Raw genomic sequence first — 19,437 nt, forward strand, 5'->3', positions numbered from 1 at the left:
TAACTTTAGAAGACCGACTAAGATGGCACGCAGAAGTGGTTGGAAGTTGGGGAGGGGGCTGGGGGTGGGGAAGTCCCATCGAGAACTCTAAGGGACTATAGATCACACAGCAGCACCTCCTAATGAACATTGTAGAAGGAACCTTTAGAACACGACACACGGTCTCATGAGCTCGACAAGGGACACTCTTAAGGAATGTTACGGAGGTTGTTCCACTTGAACGGGGGTAGGGAGTTTCATATCGGGCGTATGAAACTGCCCGCCTCGTTCCGACAGGGTAATTAGTACCGTTGTGCGGACGGCGGACAGGTGAGAGCCACACACTGCAGGCACTTCCTGTTTGCACTGGAGCGGGCAGCGCTCTAGTGTTTCATTTCAGTGACTATTTAGGCTGAGCCCCAGACGCAGTGCACTCGCGGCAGGAGATGGTGGCAGCGTCTCTAACCCGCTTTTGCTGATGCTGCTACAGCGCTGTTGGTAATTCCTCTTATGCTGACAAGCTAACAGTAATTTTAACCGTGTTATAGCGTGTGCACACTTGTGCAATTTTTAAAACATTTTATTAGTGTGTGTGTTGAATGCGAACGCGCACCTAAACTTTTGTTGTATCTTAAAACTAGTATTTCTGCGCGCTGATTACTATGCGCCAGAAGTCACCGCGCTGACTTTCCTTTCCCTTACCTGATTGAAAAGCAGGGAAGCAGCTCTCAGCCAGTCACATTCAGGAGATAGCGAGGAGTAGTGGTGGTTCGAACTCTACTTCCTGTCCGGCTCGTTCCGACAGGGTAATTAGTACCGCTGTGCGGAGGGCGGACAGGTGAGAGCCACACACTGCAGGCACTTCCTGTTTGCACTGGAGCGGGCAGCGCTCTAGTGTTTCATTTCAGTGACTATTTAGCCCTCGCCCCCCTAGGAGCGCGCAGCGATCGCGCGCAGCCGAATATCCGCCGAAGAGCTGCCCGTCTGCGCCCGTCCGCGCCAGGACGGTGCCAGGAGCCAGGGGATATGCTCAGCGCAAATGCAGAGCAGAGAACACTCAGGTATTCCGCTCAAGATCTGCTGTCCCTTAAACCCGCCATCATTCCCAACTGTACTAATGACAATTGGCCGACTCCTGAGGGTCCATTTTCGTGCAACATCTGTCATTTTCAAGCTACTTATATTAACCCCATAGATTCCTTAACAACTAGTGTAGGAAAACCCGAAGAAGGACTAAAATGCATACTACTAAATGTACGATCTATGCCCAAACACCAATTGGAAATATGGGACTTACTCCAAACATTACAGCCTGATCTATGTTTCCTGACCGAGACGTGGCTTAAGCCCCACACAACCCCGGCTATTGCATTAGGAGTTCCTACAGGATATAAGTTTATAAACATGGATAGACCCACTAAAATAGGAGGCGGTCTGACCATAGTTTATAAAGATCATATGAAAATTACCATGCTGGAGAAAAAATGCTGCTCTACACTAGAAATTCTATTTTTTAGAATCAACCTGTCTACCAGAATATCCAAGAAAGGAGCTCTCATTTACCGCCCACCAGGACCTTACTCAGGGTTTTCCCTCACCCTCCTGGAACTGTTAGCCCCCTACATCAGAGCCAAAGAAGACTTTGTCCTCTTGGGCGACTTCAATATACATGCAGATATCCCAGAACTAGCCGAAACAAAATCTCTGCTTGCAGACCTGTCCACCTTAGGTCTAACATTACAAAATAATGGGCCCACTCATGAAGGCGGACATTTTTTAGATCTGCTTTTCTCGAAATTTACTGTAAATACCCCTAATGCTGCTACCCAGCTAGACTGGACGGACCACTATCTGGTAGAATTCCATCTGCCCGTTACCAATAAACCCCGTTATAAAAAAACTCTCCCTCCTATATGGCGCCGTCAGTGGCATAGAATTACAGTTGAAGAACTACAGAGGGTCTGGGAGAACCCTAAATTTCTGGAAACAGATGGTGTGGAAGACACGTTAAGTAAATTTAAGATCTCTCTTACTGAGGCAATAGATAAACTGGCCCCTCTCAAACTGCACAAACAATTTCCTCCAAATAAACAGGAGAAATGGTATACAGAGGCACTGCGATCCGAGAAGCAAGGATGCAGAAGATTAGAAAAAAAATGGAGGAAGACACATCTAGAAGAGGAAAAAAAAGTATATCTTGAAGCACAATCGAAATACTACAAAAACATTAGACTGGCCCGTAAGAGTAGTCTGACCCAACAATTGATAGAGGCTGGAAACTCCTCAAAGGAGTTATACAGAATCCTCGAAACATTTGTTAAACCCGCAGCCTGTGTCAGTTCTGATGACTTTTCTTTGCCTTTGTGCAATGAAATATCACTATTCTTTGAGAACAAAATAAACACTATTTATGAGAAAATACTGCAAGCCACTAATTCCAACCATGGTACCTCTATTTCCTCTATACCTATACAAAAGAAGTCATCCCTACTAACCTTTTCACCAGTCGCGGACACAGATCTTCCTCCCCTTATCAGCCACATCAAATCAGGCTCTCCTAATGACCTGGTACCAGCCAAAATGATGACTTCCCTATGCCCCTTTTTAGGTCCCCACATCCAAACAATAATAAATCATTCTCTTAAAGAAGGACGAGTGCCAGTAGAATGGAAACAAGCTGTGGTCAATCCCATCCGAAAAAACGCCACTCTCCCCTGGACGGACCTTTCCAACCTAAGACCCATTTCCCTCCTACCCTATCTCAGTAAACTTACCGAGAAGCATGTGAACACCCAACTGTCGAAATACATCGAAGCAGTGGAAGGCCTGGACCCCTCTCAATCTGGGTTCAGGCCCGATCACAGCACAGAATCAGCCCTCCTCTCAGTGACCGACAACATCAGAATGTCACTAGATGGAGGGAGCTCAGTGATTCTCGTGCTGTTAGATCTTTCCGCTGCTTTCGACACGGTGTCACATGAACTTCTTCTCGACAGACTGAGGGATATAGGTGTGGAGGGAACGGCTTTGTCTTGGTTGGAGAGTTTTCTCTCGGGACGCGTACAAGGTGTTAAATTGGGCTCCCATTCTTCGATCTCAAGGGAGCTCACTAAGGGAGTGCCACAGGGCTCATGCCTAAGCTCCACGCTTTTTAACGTGTACGTGGCCCCCTTAGCCAATATCATAAGATCTTATGGGTTTACCCCGGTGTCATACGCTGATGACACCCAACTTCTGTTTCCCTTCCAAACCCTCACACCCACTGTACAAACAACTTTTGCGGACGGGATGAGAGCAGTGGCACGATGGATGGCACAAAACTATCTCCAATGTAATGTGACAAAAACCGAAGTAATGCTGTTTGGGGGCGCAACTCTTTTATGGTCTCCAGAGTGGTGGCCTCTGGAGTTGGGTCCGGTCCCAAACCCAAAACTAACAGTAAAAAACCTTGGTATAAAACTTGACCAAGCGCTCCTACTCAAGGAACATACAACCCAAGTGACAGGTGCATGCTTCCATGTGGTGGGGTTGCCCTGACGTGTTTTCCCCTTTTTGCCAGACAACCACAGGAAAACACTCATTCAAACTCTTATAATAGGTAGAATGGACTACTGTAATGGCCTCTACGTATCGGCTAATGAGGAACAACTGGAGAAATTACAAGTAGTCCAAAACACGGCAGCAAGATTAGCTCTAAATGCTCCCCATAGAACTCCCTCTCGTCCCCTCCTACACCAACTCCACTGGCTGCCGGTAAAACACCGTATCAAGTTTAAAATATGCTGCATGATACATAGATGTTTGTTCGGTACAGGTCCTAAATATCTTAAGAAAATATTTGTACCATACATCCCCGGCCGCGCATTGCGCTCCAGCAACCACCTACTGCTACAGGTTCCAAAAGTGAGGAAAGCCAGACAAGGTGGACGCGCTCTATCGTACAAAGGACCAATAATCTGGAATTCCCTACCAATTGCACTGAAACTGATCCCTAGCCTTGAATCTTTCAGAAAAAAACTCAAAACATATCTTTTCACGCTGCCCTAAATACAATCCCCATTTCTTATGTCTCAATCTTACTCATAACTGAAAACTAACAGCGACTAAACAGCAGAAGCAAAAAAAGCGCAGAGATATCCCTTCGGGAATTGAATCAGGCGCTCAATAAGCAAATAAATAAATAAATAGCTGCCCACTGAAGGGCTCGCAGGATTAGGGGGCGAAGTGCCATGGCAAGCTGCATTAAGGCACATAGAGTTGCTTATGTTTGTCTCCTAAAGTTGCTAAAGAGTTGGGAGTTGTTTGGGGGGGGTGGTTCCCGAAGAGGGGTTGTTCATAAATGGAAAAGCGGACTTGAGGTATTTTCACTAGACGGCTGCGATTGACTCTTACTTTGAGTCCTTTAATTCCTCGTGGTTAACGCCGCCCGACCTCCGGGATGTGGGCACACGGGCTGTGTAACGAGATTCTGGAAGAATGGTAATTGGCAGCCACTGGAATTGGAAATGTAAAAAGTGATTACATGTAACTTTTCTACTGTCTGCAATAAAAATATATTTAAAAAAAATTAATAAATTATGCCCGGGGATTAACAATGCCTTCCCTTGTAAAATGTCTATATATTTCAGCCACACTGTACGTTGTGTGGTTGACACTTATAAGTAAACTATGCAAATGTTAAAATGTTATTATTTTATGTACTCACTCAATTCTATTAGTATATATTCACTATAAATGCCCAGAACTGTCATGGGAAATTAACTAAAAGTAAATATTTATAGACTGTATATGAACTGTGGCGCAGTGTGACCTTTACATGTAAATGTTTGAAATATTGTTATGCCACATAATTGTATATCTAATGTCTATATACATGCTGGCCCTTTTATCCGGAACGTTGGTCGCCAATATTTCAACTTGGTGTCCGGTTAAATCTTGCAGGGTTATATAATAATAATAGCTTTATTGCATGATTAATTAAAACCTTTGCAAACAGATAAAACATGTATTCACAAAAAACAGCTTCATCATTAAATAAAGCTAAAAGAAATTGGGGATGTACAGTGATTCTATAAAATTGCGGAAAAAATATACTTAGCCGAAAAAGTGCTCATGCTGAACTATGTTGAGTTCGGATATCTCCCTTCTGCATAGTTGATATTTCAAGAGATGTAGAATTTGTACTTATATCAATAAACTTGTTTAGGTTGCTTAGCTTAGCTAGTCCAGACCAGACTCTGAAAAATGATCGTATTTGCTATCACTCTTTCTGTCAGCTACAGGTCTTCAAGTTCTGTGGCTGGTCCTGACTGACCTCAGTTTAGATAATTATTCTTACTACTGTAATCCTGTTGCCAGTGTGCTTCTATATACTCTGCACAGAACTCTCTTTAAACATACATTATTCAAGGGAACCATATAATTTCAGTTTATCCATATCCTTCTTGGAGAAAACAAGGATTTTCACTTTTGTCATTGAGACTTCTAAGTGATTAAAGTAACCAGTCTTCTAATCAAGAAGTATTCTCTTTTTGACAAAATAGCATCCGCATCTCTTCCTCCACATGGTGCCATTACCTATTCATGAATCTGACATTTAATCTGATTTTGATCATGTCTGTGTTCTTTCCACTGAATTCCTAGGATTCCCTTTGGATTATTTGTTCTGGTGTTACTATTATTTTCCAGAGTGCCACCTTCCCAGATGTGTACCAGATATGGTTTGCCAGTTGGACACTTAAACCAATAATACTTTTTTTTGGAATAGCACCGCATGTAATTCTTAAGCAGTCTTGTTGTCTGTTCTTGGATGATGCACACTGGGGCCTTTTATGATGTTCTTAGAGGGAGTGCAATTTCTGTAGGGTAACAACCATTTTTTGGTTTTGATGACTTTTTTTGAATTATTTCTTGTTGGTTTATTTTAGTCCTGGGTTGTTTCCCATGTGTTGTTGAACTCTGTTTATAGTATCTTGTTTTTGTTCTGTATATCTTTCAGTCATTTTCTTAATCGTTGGATTCTGATACCACTCACATCACTCTTAAAAGCAGAGTGAATTGGACAGGTTTTATCAGACTTTGTGGATGGAATCTAGGTTGCTGCTATCAGCCTCTTTTGTAAAAAAGTGTTGTGGAAATATATATTGTTATTTACAGTAACCGTCACATCAAGAAAATTTACTTTTTTTTTGTCAAAGGTGTTTTTATTAGTATTTTGTAGAACAGAAAAGAAAAACCATGCGACAGTCCCGCACAACGTCCCACGCAGGGGGCTTATGTAAAGTCAGGCGGCAGAGATGGCATGGACCAAAGACAAGCATGTGCACCTAGGCCTTGAGTCAAAAGAAAGCACATGAAGCATAGCCCAGGTTTGGATATAGAGTCAGCACAGAGTCAAGACTACCAGCTGGAGTAGGTGCCTCTGCATAATCAAAAACAATGAAATAGGCCTGCACCCTCCTTTGCGTTGTGTCGGGGCGTCGACAGAACATGAACTGAAAACTCCCACACCCACCCCTACTCCCTCCCCCCTCCCCCCTCCCCAGTGGTGGTAGCCATATTCGCACACACACAGTCATCTGGATGGATAACACTCATACGTGAAATAAATGGAGAGCTCGCACCGTAGTTGGGCAAACCGCAGATGGCAAGCCTTTGGAGAGAAAGCGGACTAGGGGGCCCCAGCGAAACGTGAAGTTTTTAAAATCGCTTAGGAAAATATCAGCCATGCGTTCCATGCTCAACAACTTCCACAATCTCTCATGCCACAAGGAAATCGCTGGGGCTTCCTTTTTCTTCCAGGCCGCTGCTAGGGTTAGTTTGGCCGCTCCTATACATAGCCAAAGTATCTTTTTGTCCGCCCTGGTTTGGTGTTCAAGATCCGGATCCCGAAGGCCCAGCAAGATATGGGCCATCGAATCCGCGATCGGGTAGCCCAGAATCTCCTTGATATGGGATAGGATCTCTTCCCAATAGGGACGGATGACAGGGCAGTCCGTACCAGATGTGGCTAAAGTCTCCCAGCAGGCCCCAGCCCCTCCAACATCTATCCGAAGAGCTTGGAAAAATCTCTCTCAACTTAGCCGGATATAAGTACCAGTCCATCATTGTTTTAAGATGGGCCTCCCTGAGCTCCACCGAATGGTTGTGTTTGGCTATGTCGTGCCACAGGTGGGACCACTCCTCATCCGAGATACTGCGTCCGAGGAGCTCCTCCCAAAGGCCCATGTAACGCGGTCTAGGGGAAATAGACGTAGAAAGAAGGAGGCTATAGAGGAAGGAAATGACACCCCGCATGGTGGAGGTCCTAGAGATGAAGGCCTCGAAGGGGGTAAGCGTTCTGGTGGCTGCATCTCTGACCGAGAGGGACAGCACCCAATGGAGTAATTGGGTACGGCGGAACCGCTCCGACCGTTGGACCACGTAATCCTGCATACAGTTGTTAAAAGTGAGCGGGGCAAAGCCATGGAACAAGTGCGTGAGAGCTAGGCAGCCCCCCTCCCTCCAGGCATCAAAGGGACCTTCCCGTGCAGCAGGTGGAAAGGCAGGATTAAAGTGTATAGGCGTAAAGGGGGACGGGAATGACGTCCAACGCTCATCACCAGAGTCCGAGTCCCAGACCTTTAAAGTAGTGCCGGTGGGGGTACTAATGTATGCGTTCTTGAGCCTATCACCTTTGGGCTTCCACACTAAGTCCCATATCGTTCTCCCCGCTACACTCCTATCCATGTGCAACCAATGTTTCTCCGAAGTAGGCTGGGTCCATTCCACCAATACCCGCAGTTGCGCTGCCTTGTAGTATAAGTGCATGTCGGGAAGACCCACCCCTCCCTTCTTCCTCCGGCGCCGGAGAGTGGCAAATGAAAACCGAGCACGACCCCCCTGCCTGATGAAGCGGAGCATCAGTGTTTTAATGCGGCAGAAGAAGTCCCCTTCAAGAACAATAGGGAGTGCCTGGAAGAGGTGTAAGAGCTTAGGAAGAAGGGTCATTTTGAGCGCATGGATTCGACCCAGCCAAGATATGTACAGTGGCTTCCAGCGGGCCAGGTCGCCCTGCACCTTCGCCAATAGAGAGGGGGGGGGGGGGAGTTGGCAGAGTACAGCTTCCCAATCGTGGGAGTCAAATGGATCCCCAGATACAGTATGGAGGAGAGGGTCCATGGCAGAGGCGTGAGTGGTGGGAGGCGTTCCACCTCTGCCGACGAGAGCGTGAGGTTGAGAATGTAGGACTTATCGTAGTTGATCTTAAAGCCCGCCACTTCTTCAAAGCGCGATAGGGCTTCCTGGATGTGGAGTAGAGAGTGAGCGGGGTCCGAAAGGGAAAGTAGGACGTCATCAGCGAACAGGGTGATCTTGTGCTGTTACCCAGTGAAGGGCAGTCCCCGAATATCCGGGCTCTCCCTCACAGCTAGCGCCAGAGGTTCGATGCTCAAAGCAAAAAGCAGGGGGGAAAGAGGGCAGCCCTGCCTAGTGCCTCGCGAATGTGGAAAGAACGCTGACAGATGTCCGTTAACCGTCACCCTAGAACCGGGGCTGCTGTAGTTCGATTTAAGCATCGCTAAGAACTTGGCCGAGAAGCCAAACACCGTCAGCGTTTGGAACAAGAAGCACCAATCCACCCGGTCAAAGGCCTTCTCGGCATCAAGGCCCACTATGACAGCTGGAATCTTGAATCTGTTGGCCTTCTCGATCAGATGGATCACTCTCCTGGTGTCGTCGTGAGTGTGGCGCCCTTTAATGAACCCAGACTGGTCCGGGTGAATGAGTGCCGGCATCAAGTCCTGGAGCCCGTTCGCGATGATGGAAGAATATAATTTGGCATCCACGTTAAGTAGGGCTATTGGTCTATACGATGAGCACTTAGACGGGTCCTTCCCTGGTTTAGGGATGACCGATATGATAGCCTCCGCCATGGAGCCCGAAGTCGTGCCTGTCTCCGCCATGCTATTAAAAAGTCGTACCAAACCTACTTCAGAGGCGAAGGTTTGATAAAAGAGAGCTGTAAACCAATCCGCTCCAGGAGCCTTATGGGGCTTCAGAGCTTTAATGGCAGCCAAGACCTCTTCCCTGGTGAAGGGGGCAGTGAGTAGCTCGTTCCACTCCACGGATACCCGAGGGAGCGGGAGCGCGTTTAGGTAATCTCTTTGCTCCCCGGGGTCAAGGGCATCCCCTGAGTACAGTGCTGCGTAGAAATCACCGAAGAGGCCAGCCTTGGCCTCATCACGATGCGTCAAGGTCCCTGCAGCGTCTTGGATACCCCCTATGTATTCCCTCTCCCTCGTGTCTCGGAGTTGGCGGGCCAAGTGTTTCCCTACCTTGTTCCCTTGTGAATAGGAGAGGCGCCGCAATTTCAGCAAGGTAAATTCCGCTCTGTTATTATAATGAGCCCTGAGTTTGCCCCTGACAGCCGTCAGCGGTCTCAGCGTCTGTCTGGAGGGGTTTTGTTTATGCGCCAGCTCAAGAGCGGAGAGTTCCCTCTCCAGCTCCTCCCGTTCCGTCCGTCTCAGCCTGTTAAGGGCGGCATTAAGTGCGAAACAGCTGCCCCGTATCGATGCCTTAAAGGCATCCCACGTATTAAAAACCGATGTGTCGTTCTCATGGTTGAATTAAAAAAATTCGCGAATAGCCTTCCGTAATTCCTTACAGGATGGTTCATCCCGGACCAGGGAGGCCGGAAAGTACCACTTGCGTTGGGCGTTGCACCCCGTTGCCCAATGTAAGCAGATCGCAAGCAAACTGTGATCAGAGACAGACAGAGGAAATATTTTTGCCTCGCGCAGGTTCCCCCGAAGGGATTGACTCAAAAAAATGTGGTCTAAGCGAGAGTAAGAGCGATGAACATGGGAGAAGAAGGTAAAGTCCCTAGACTGGGGGTGGAGAAAGCGCCAACCGTCTATAAGCCCCATGTCCTCCATCATCCGTTGCGTCTCGGCGGCGAAGAGGCCGGCGTCGGATCTCTGGTGATGAGAGCTGTCTAATTCCTTATGCCATACCAAGTTAAAATCCCCTAACACAATTAAGGCCCCCTCGACGAAGTCCTCAGCAATCCGCAGCAGGCCCTGAACAAACCCATTTTGACCCTCATTGGGAGCATATAGGACCAAAAACGTGCTCAGCTTGCCAAGGAGCATACCCTTGACCATGAGCCAGCGGCCCTCTTTGTCGCTACTCACTCCCATGGGTTGGAATTGTAGGGCTGAGCGGAATAGAAGGGCCACTCCCTTATGTTTCGTGGGGGCTGAAGACCTATAAATAAGGGGAAATTGCTTATGCTTGAAGCGGGTTTCGTCTTTCCGAGCCAGGTGGGTTTCTTGAAGACCTACCATGTCTAATTGATGATCAAGGATATACTTCCAGACCTTCTGGCGTTTCTGGGGGGAGGTCAAACCTTTCACATTCCACGTACCCAAGGTGAGAGGCATCACGGAATTGGAATCCCACCCCGCACAACAATCTGTATCATACTGGCAGACCCCCCCTCCCCAGCCAGAACCGGCACCCCTCATCCTCCTCTCCTCCGTAAGTATAAGCATTGCATGATAGCACAGGCCCAAGAATACTCCACGTCTTGCAATGACCAACCCCCATCCCCATCCCTCCCTCCAGGTCCCCCAGCTCAGCACACCTGACGCATTCCATCCACAACGAATCCCTCATACATGTCCCCCCGCTACCACCACTACCCTCCCACCCCCTTCCCCCCTCCCCCCATCCCCTGCTCTCCCCCAAACCTTTAGAAAACTCAGGCTTGAAATGACAATGCAAAATAAAACAATGAAAGGTCCCGCAAAGGGTCGGGGGTTGTGAAACCAGGCAGTGTCCACCCAAAACTCAGGGCTGGGGTGTCTCACCAGAGAGTACATAGGTCACTCGTGGTACCTGATAGAAATGTGTCCCTCCGACTTCCACGAAGCTCCGTCCCGGGGCCTCATGCCGCTGATGAGCTGTCAGTCCGTGCCGCCTCTGTTACCAGCGCAACTGAGGCAACCGCCGTTCCTCTCTCGTGCAGGCGAACCGATAGGTCCGTCCCCCCCGCCGCTGCACACCGTCCCACTCTCCACCAGGCCGGGGAGCGTGATCGACGTGTTGATGGGGAGCCCCCTTCCCTGGCAGTCGTGATAGTGTTATCTAGGCTAAGGAGCTCCCTGGCCTCCGATAAAGATCTAACCTGGACCAGTCTGTTTTGCCAACAAAAGATGAGGCGAAAAGGGTGGCCCCATGTGTAGGCCACATTCTGATCTCGTAGGAATGCGGTCACTGGTCGGAAGTCTCTTCGCTTCTGCAGCGTCGAAGCAGCCAGGTCTTGAAATAGCTGAGGACGGTGTTCTCGAAATTGCAGGGGATTAATTCCTCGTGCCTTCCTGAGTATGCGCTCCTTCAGCTGGAAGTCATGGACACAGACCAAAAATATCAGGGGTGGTGCTCTCTGGCCCCGCGGCAAGCCTATCCGGTGGACCCTGTCCATACGAATTTCCTTGAGATCTTCTTCCGCCAAAATCTGTAGGAAGATGGCTTCCACATAGCTTCGCAAGTCCCCCCCCTCTCCTTCCCAGGGCACCGCCCGGATTCTGATGTTGTTACGGCGCAACCTGTTTTCTAAGTCCTCAGCATGGTTCTGGAGGTCCAGATTCTGCTCCGTTAGCCTAAGCACCTCCTGCTGGAGATGGTGCACATCACCCGCCAGCGCAGGTCATGTTCCTCCAAGGTCGCCACCCGTTCTCCTATGTCGTCCACATCCCTCCTCACCTCACGCAGGTCCGACACAAGCTGGGAGAGGAGCTCCGAGATGTCTTCCTTGATGGCCATAAAGAGCTCAACCATAAAGGCCTTGGTGGCGGGCGCATCATCTTCTCCTCGTGGGGGCGATTTGCTGGTCCCAGGGGACGACGCAGGCGGCGGACCCCTCGGCACTCCATCCTTGCCCGGTTTGTCCTTACGGGGTCTGGTGGCCATGTTGCTAGTCTAGAGGCCCACCAGGATACAGGAGTAACAAGCCAGAACACCCCCTACAACAGTGCACGCCTTGGCTGTAGATCAGGCTTCCGCGGTCACGTCACTGCAGCACAGTCAGTACACCCTTATCCCTGTAGCTGGAATCTCGTGGCAGGTACTCACTCAGGCGCACTCGAATCTGAAGCCTGGAATCCAAGGCACGGCCGTCTGCTGCTTCAGTGAGGGCCCAAGGGGCGCAGATCCGCTGGGCTGCAGAACCCGGCCTCCACCGTCAATCACGCCAATCCACACGGTCAGATAGGGGCGGCAACCCCGGGCAAGGGGCCCACGGCGAGACCACAGGTCGATGCTGCCGGCCGCAGCCCCCGCTCCTCCATCCGGGTAGTTCAGTGGTAGGATCAGGGCCTCCTTGAAGCAGGCCAGGCACACGAGCCAGGCCGGCCCTTTGCCAGGTGTAGGTCGATCCACACCGCCGTCAGTGGTTGCTCCCCCAATGTCCGATCCTTCGCCGGCTCTGTGTTAACCTTGGGGGACCTCTGTGTCACCGCAGGAGATCGGGACCCCCACGCACCAGCAAGTGTTGAGCTGGAGGCGCCGTGCACCAGTACTCCAATCCAGGATGACGCGAAACTTCCCCGGTGGCCGTCCCCCGCAGGCCGCCACACTGTGGCCACAGGGACCGAGAAGAATGCAGTACCGGGCCTGCCAGGTAGCGTCGTAGGCCGCTCCTCCCCCAGGGGCTCCGCCGGCTCCAGCCGCCGGCTAACACTGTGGCGCACGCTCCGGGCCCGTTAGGGAGGGGCCCCTCTTCACAGCGGTAAGCCCACAGATCACCGCTGCTCTGGCACAGGCCGGCCACGATGCCACGTGATGTTGAGGCCGCACCGGTTCCTGGGGTCCCACTGAGCAAAATGGGGACCCCACGCAGCCTCCCACGCTCCACCAGTCACACGGCCCAGCCGAGCCAAGTCCGCCGCCCCTGACGCTGGGCTCGGAAGCGCGGGAAGACCGCGAATCGCGGCAGGGCGCCCGGCCCGGATAGGCCCATAAGCGCCGGCCCCCTGCAGCGGCCCGGTCCCCGTCCACGGCACCTCACCGGGGGGTCCGCGAGTCCCGCCGCCGGCCGGAGTGCGAGGTCGCTCCCCTGCAACGGGCTCCAAGCTGTATGTTCGCAGTCCTTGGCAGCTCGCTCAAAGTCATCTCGGCCAGTTCGGGCGGGCGAATCAGAGGCAGCCCGACCGGGCGGAAGAACCAGAGGCTGCAGAGCCAGGCCTCGATTCGCTCCTCTGCGGATCGCCAGTTATCTTGATCCGGTAGGCAGATAAGTTACACCAGTCGCTCCCTTTAGGCATCGGGCACCAGCAGGCACAAGTTCGATCTTGTTGTCGGACCCAGGAGGCAGCTTCTCAACGCTGGGCAACTCGTGGCGCCGTAGGGACACAAAGGCACGTCTCACTCCGTTGCCATCTTGGCCACCGTACTTTGTTTTTTCATGTATGTGAATTTAATTCTTTTCAGGACACTATTGAGGTTTGAGTTCTATTTTGTTCACCTTGCTGTTTGGTATCTTGCCACATTACAAATAAATCAATAAATAACACTGTTAGTGGCGATTCCAATACTCTTTATTTAAAATATGCTGGTTGTCAAACCTTTGCATTAATATATATATATATATATATATATATATATATATATATATATATATATATATATATATATATATATATATATATATATATATGTAAGATGGAACAGCTGAAGAACTTATTGAGGTTAATGTGACTTGCAGATTGAACTTGCCTAGGGCTTAGAGGTAGTTGAAATATAAGACTGTTCTGGGGTTCAAGTAGGAATACTGTGCTGGCTTTTAAACTAAATCATAGCGAAGATGGTAACATTCTGTGAAGAGGAAGTGTAAGGGTAGACTGCATTCAGTGTACAGTGACCAAATTCTGTTGACATTCTGTTTGTGATTCAGGGAGCTTATCTAGGACTTGTGTCATGCTGAATATATTTCTGCGCCTTTTGTGGTATCTGTTGTCAAACTTTATTAACATATCTCCTAACTGGTGCTTTAATTAACCCAGCTGCAGGATGGTGCACTGCAGGTCACACAGAAAGCTGTGGTAGACACTTTCAAATTACATGTAGGGGGGTATAGGAAATAGAACCAGTGATCACGTGGGCAGAGAGGCAGTCCTTCCCGGAGGGTCTTGCGCTCCCCGCGGTGAAGGATGGGGCACGCCTTGTTTGTCAATCCTACTATCAGCTTGAAGAGTTTATGGGAGGTCTTACAGCTACTTCCCAAACTCAAGGCTCTTGGAGGGGACGGGTTCCCACTGGAGTTCTATCAAACTTACTCTGTCCTGAGTGTGGTGAAATACATGAAGTGAATAATGGGTATCAAGTAAGCCTATGTATTTCTGAAATGGGTCCAAGATTTGGAGAAAAGGAGTAGTGGTTATTTGTACATCTCTGAATTTTTGGGTACCCATATGAGCATATGATTTAGAGAGTATTTTTCAAAATGCCTTCTTTCTTACATGCTGCCTTACATTTGGATGGCACACATGCAGCAAAATCCAATTGATAATAACATATATACCACTGTTCTATGCTCCAAATGTCTTCCGATAAAAATTTCATTATGAGACCGGAGGCTACCATTATGCATACAACTTTTAATGCAGTCCAAGCATAGCCGCATATGTCACAAAGCAAAAGTTCCAAATTATCTAGAGCACTTTGATGAATTGTGCCGCGAGGGACACCCATTACATTTGTGCCGCTAAGGACACCTTTCAAATTTGTGCCGCGAGGGACACCTGAGGCAAATGAGGTGCGAGGACCTCCTATAAAACCTGAGGTGCTAGGACCTCCCGTGCTCTCTGGGGTATAATCGATATTCTTACTTTTTTTATGCCTCTTACCCCTTTCTTCCATGAGATCATTAAATTCTGTTATGTCCAAATCAGATGGATCGTCATTTTCGTGGATGAAGGATCTCTTAGATGAGATAGCTTGAGAGAGAGTGGAAAACATACATGATCTCATCTCTTTATGTATTAGTTTTTTGATGGCATCAGTGGAAGGATCATATTCAGCGGTATTACTACGTATTGAATCCGAATCTGAGTCAGACATATTGGTAAATGACTAGTATTTGTCAAATAGATAATGTATAAATATATAAAATGTCTGAACTCTATCTTAAATTAATTAACCTTTCTCTATGAGTTTTCTGTAATAACACCCTTTTTTTAATCAATAAATTAAATAATAATAGCAATTGTTAACAGAATTAAATAATGTAGGGGGGAACATGGGTAAAATAGGTAGATAAAAGACGTGAACGCTCGATTCAGACAACTAAAACGAAGCACAGAGATAAACAGCTGATCGGGCGCTCGAGCAGGGTTAAAACCGTTGCCCGCGTCCGATAAGCTGAACACATTGCAGGCACTAAGAGGAAGGACCCTTGGCATGTCGCACACGCTACGCGAGTACCGCCAAGGGCCATTCCTCTAATACGCGAAGATCGAGTTAGCCGAAATATGGCATCGTCGATCGTGATGAAAGGGGTGTAAAGCGATCAGGGCGAGTTGCGCGCAAATGAAGAGAAATGAGGAAAATCGAATCGGGTCAGTCAGTTAAGCGGTATTTTCGGAAAGTTTAGTATGATTAAAAAACAAATAAAGGAATGAAAGGCGAAGCCAACCTCCGTAAATTGGAGGTTGGAAAGCCGATAGCAAGGAATGAAAAGGTGTTACTGTACCTTTTAAGATGGCTAAAGCATATATGAAGTATATATATAGTAATCCTGTAGGAAAAGGAGAGTTAAATAGTACACAGTATAAGGTATTCGGTATAAGGTGTCAACAGATATCAAATAATAATAAAATACTAGTCTTAAAGCATAAATCTATAAGGCTTATCAGGAGTTAAGAAGAAGTTGACTTATCTTGCTTGGAGCTGCATTTAAAAGAGGCTGATTGCCTAGTGATTCATACTATTGTTGCTTACTATGTATTCTAAGTTGGAACTTTTGCTTTGTGACATATGCGGCTATGCTTGGACTGCATTAAAAGTTGTTTGCATAATGTTAGCCTCCGTGTCTTAAATGAAATCCAGATTCTCTGGTCATGTTAATAGGAGAATCGCAATTATACATCACTTTTGTGGGTAAGCTTAGTGTCTGAGAGAGAAAACGGCCAAAAACCAACATGGATACATCACATTTTTCCACTAAAATATGACCCTTTCTTTGCAAAGTGGGTAGCTATGAATTTTGGGCCCTAGCTCAGCAGGCACCTAGGGAAATCTAGCAAAATTGTACATTTATGAAAATAATAGACACCTAGGGAAATCAAGGATGGGTTCACTTGTATGGCTGTCAGGTTGTTTCACCCAGAATCCCTTGCTAATATCCAACTTTGATTAAAAAAAAAAAAACTATTTTCATCACATTTCTGTGATGGAAAGTTCTGGAACCTGTGGGGAGCCACAAACTTCCTTCAACCCAGCATTCCCCCAAGTCTCCCAATAAAATGATACTTCACTTGTGTGGGTAAGCCTAGTGCCCGCAACAGGAAACGTCCCAAAATGCAACATGGATGCATCACATTTTTTCACTTAAAACTGACCCAGTTATGGCTAAGTGGGTAGCTGTGGATTTTGGGCCCTAGCTCAGCCAACGCCTAGGGAAACCTAGCAAACCTATATATTTTTTAAAACTAGACACTGAGGGAAATCCAGGATTTGGTCACTTGTGTGGCTCTCATCAAGCCTAGTGCCTGCGACACGAAATGCCCGGAAACATAACTTCGCTACATCACATTTTTCCACTGAAAACTGACACTTTTCTTTCAGTGTGGGTGGCTGTAGATTTTGGTCCTAGTTCACTCTGCACCTAGGGAAACCTAGAAAACATGCACATTTTAAAAAACTAGACAAATAATGGAGTCAAGGTTGGTGTGCCTTGCATGGATTCCCACAATGCCACGTAAACCTCAAAAACGTCTTGAAATTACGCCTTATCCTTTCATTTCTATGATGGAAACTCCTTGTATCCACAGGAATCTACAAAATTCCTATCACCCAGTGTTACCCCAATTGTGGCGATAAAAACTCTGCGCCACTTGTGTGGCTGAGACTAGTGCCTGCAATAGGAACTGATCAAACCAAGGTCAATGGGAGCCCTTGCGAGGGGATTGTTATTGACCTTACTTTTTCATCCTTCCCTGACGTTAGCAACTCCCCATTATTTTATTAAAATATATTAATGCCATACCGTGGTTTTTCTGCCCCTGGGGTAACGTGAGGGCACACCTCCTGTGTGCCCCTGGGTGGGGAAGAAAAGATTGGTTTGTTCCTTTTGGGATCAGATTTGGCCAATGCCAGAGTGCAACACCTACACCACTTTCTTTTGCCCCAAAGACAAAATCCTTGGTGTTAGGTGGAATCTCCCAAACTTTCCCGGCCATCTAGTGGACTTTCTGCATCCCCAGGAAGCAGATCGGTGGCAATTACCCCATGTCCCTTATTGTAGCCTGAAGGAGTGTTGCCCCATTTACTTGGTGTGAAGGCATGGCCATGTCCATGCTGGACAGCCCCCCACACCTACATTTTTATAAAACAAAATCCATTGTGTCTAGAGGGCTTTCAACCCCAACTCCAGGGAGCAGATTGTGAGTAATTACCCCATCTGCACCTCAGCGGGGGGGCAGAAAGACTGTTGCCCTATTTGGTTGGGGTGGCTCCCCTCACCCCTAAATCTTAATTTTTGTAAAAACCCTGTTGCCTAGTGGCTTTTTTGCCCCTCCCAGGGCAGATCGTGGGTAAGCTCACAGGCATATATATTTTTTTAATTTGCTTTCCCTGGCATCTAGTGGGCTTTCTGAAATATAATATTGACTCGGGGGAGCACAAGCCCTTGCCCAAGGGGCTGCTCCCCCACTATCCCTGGTGGCTTGTGGGTGGATCCCTGTTTAGGGGATCGCTCTCCTGTGGCGATCCACTGGCATGGATCCACTGGACAGAGATACAGTTGGAAATTGGAGAATCTCTCAGAGGAGTCAGTGCTCGAGGGACTGAGATATGCCACTGAGCACTGATTCAAGGGCAGTAAAATGAGCCCTTTGTCTCGTTTTGCTTTCACTTTTACTGCAATGGCACCCTGTGTCCTGCACGCCAATCGTCACTGCAGTAAATAAAAACAAAACAATTAGTCTGCTCATTAACCTCTTCTCAAACAGCCTGATGAAAGAAAAATGCACTCCCTCTGGTGCAAAGCACCAGAGAGGCCTTTATAACCCTCCCCAATATCGGCCAATGGCAGCCACCCACATTGGGAAGGTAGTGAGGCCGTCGACAATTGACTGATGGCCGCCCTTAAGAGGTTAAAGTCAGTTATCTGATCGTCTCTCAAGAGTGCTTTGCTTCATAGTTTTCCTAAGTCACTACTTTAGCAATGAAGTAATGCTGAATCAGTAAAGCAGACATTTATTAAAGGTTAGTAGCCAAGACTATCTGTTTTTTAAAGTGAACATTAAGGACAACAAGGGGTAAGGGGTTGGAAACTAATAGATCATGTTTGGAGTTTGTCTACTTAACCTCAATTCACTTGTTTTTTTTAACTTTGTATCTACTCATTGACGGCTGATTCAGACCTGCATTTTTAATTCTGTGCCCCCTACTAATTGGCTAACTCCAAGTAAAAAGCTTTGGCATGGAACATATGAAAAGGGCAAATAAAACGGATGGCTAAGTGAAAATTGAAATTTTGAATTTGAACTGTATTGTTCACATGTTCTACTTTAATTTTGGCATATGTCAATGAGACGAGAGAAAACAGCATGAAAGATAATCCATAAAGTTTTAATTTTTGTATAATCCTGCATCTCTTTGAATGCATCTTAATAATGTATGTGTTGTACTTTTCAGCCTGATACTCATTTTCGCAGTATTATGGATCATTCCAGTCAGCGCCTCCTGAGAAGAGGATCTCCTGGCACGGGTAAACACAGTTTTTCCTTTTATTGAGTTAGTTTAAGTATGCTCTATATTGATGGGGGTTATCTTAATCATTGCAAATTGAAGAATTGATGTACATAAAAGACATGTACATGCCACTATCTAGATAATTCTCCCTAGTGTGAGGACCTTAGAACTCTAGAATCCTTTGTAGATTTATTGCAAATCAACTAAGCTTGGTCAAAACTAAGAGGTCTAGTTTCATGTGACAAATTATACAAAGGCAGGCATGAAGAAGGGATGTCGCTCCTCCATAGCAATATAAAGTCTACTAGTGCTTGGTAGTGGTGCAGATGGTGTGGTATATGTGAAGGTATTAGCGGAGGTATTTGTGTCCTTCTCTTCAATACTGCTGGGAGGTTTGCCACTTGGCAGTTTTTTTACCGGCATGGCCAGTATTTTAATGCCCCAGTTGATAGAATAATGAAAGAACATTACATAAAGCAAGTTTTTTTTCTTCCTCTTATCAGT

The 19,437-nt window shown here is 47.4% G+C and overlaps 1 protein-coding gene across 7 annotated transcripts in view; it reads left to right on the plus strand.

The window, feature by feature from the left end:
• The window catches only part of FAM149B1 (family with sequence similarity 149 member B1), a 635,963-nt gene that overhangs the window by 523,674 nt on the left and 92,852 nt on the right, over window positions 1-19,437 (plus strand). For all 7 annotated transcript variants that reach the window (XM_078643097.1, XM_078643096.1, XM_078643101.1 and 4 more), the window contains one exon: window positions 18,877-18,949. In XM_078643097.1, coding sequence (XP_078499223.1) covers window positions 18,877-18,949 — 73 coding nt within the window. The remainder of the gene's footprint in view (window positions 1-18,876; window positions 18,950-19,437) is intronic.

Source organism: Lissotriton helveticus, chromosome 5_1, assembly GCF_964261635.1.
Source record: "Lissotriton helveticus chromosome 5_1, aLisHel1.1, whole genome shotgun sequence".
NCBI lineage: Eukaryota > Metazoa > Chordata > Amphibia > Caudata > Salamandridae > Lissotriton > Lissotriton helveticus.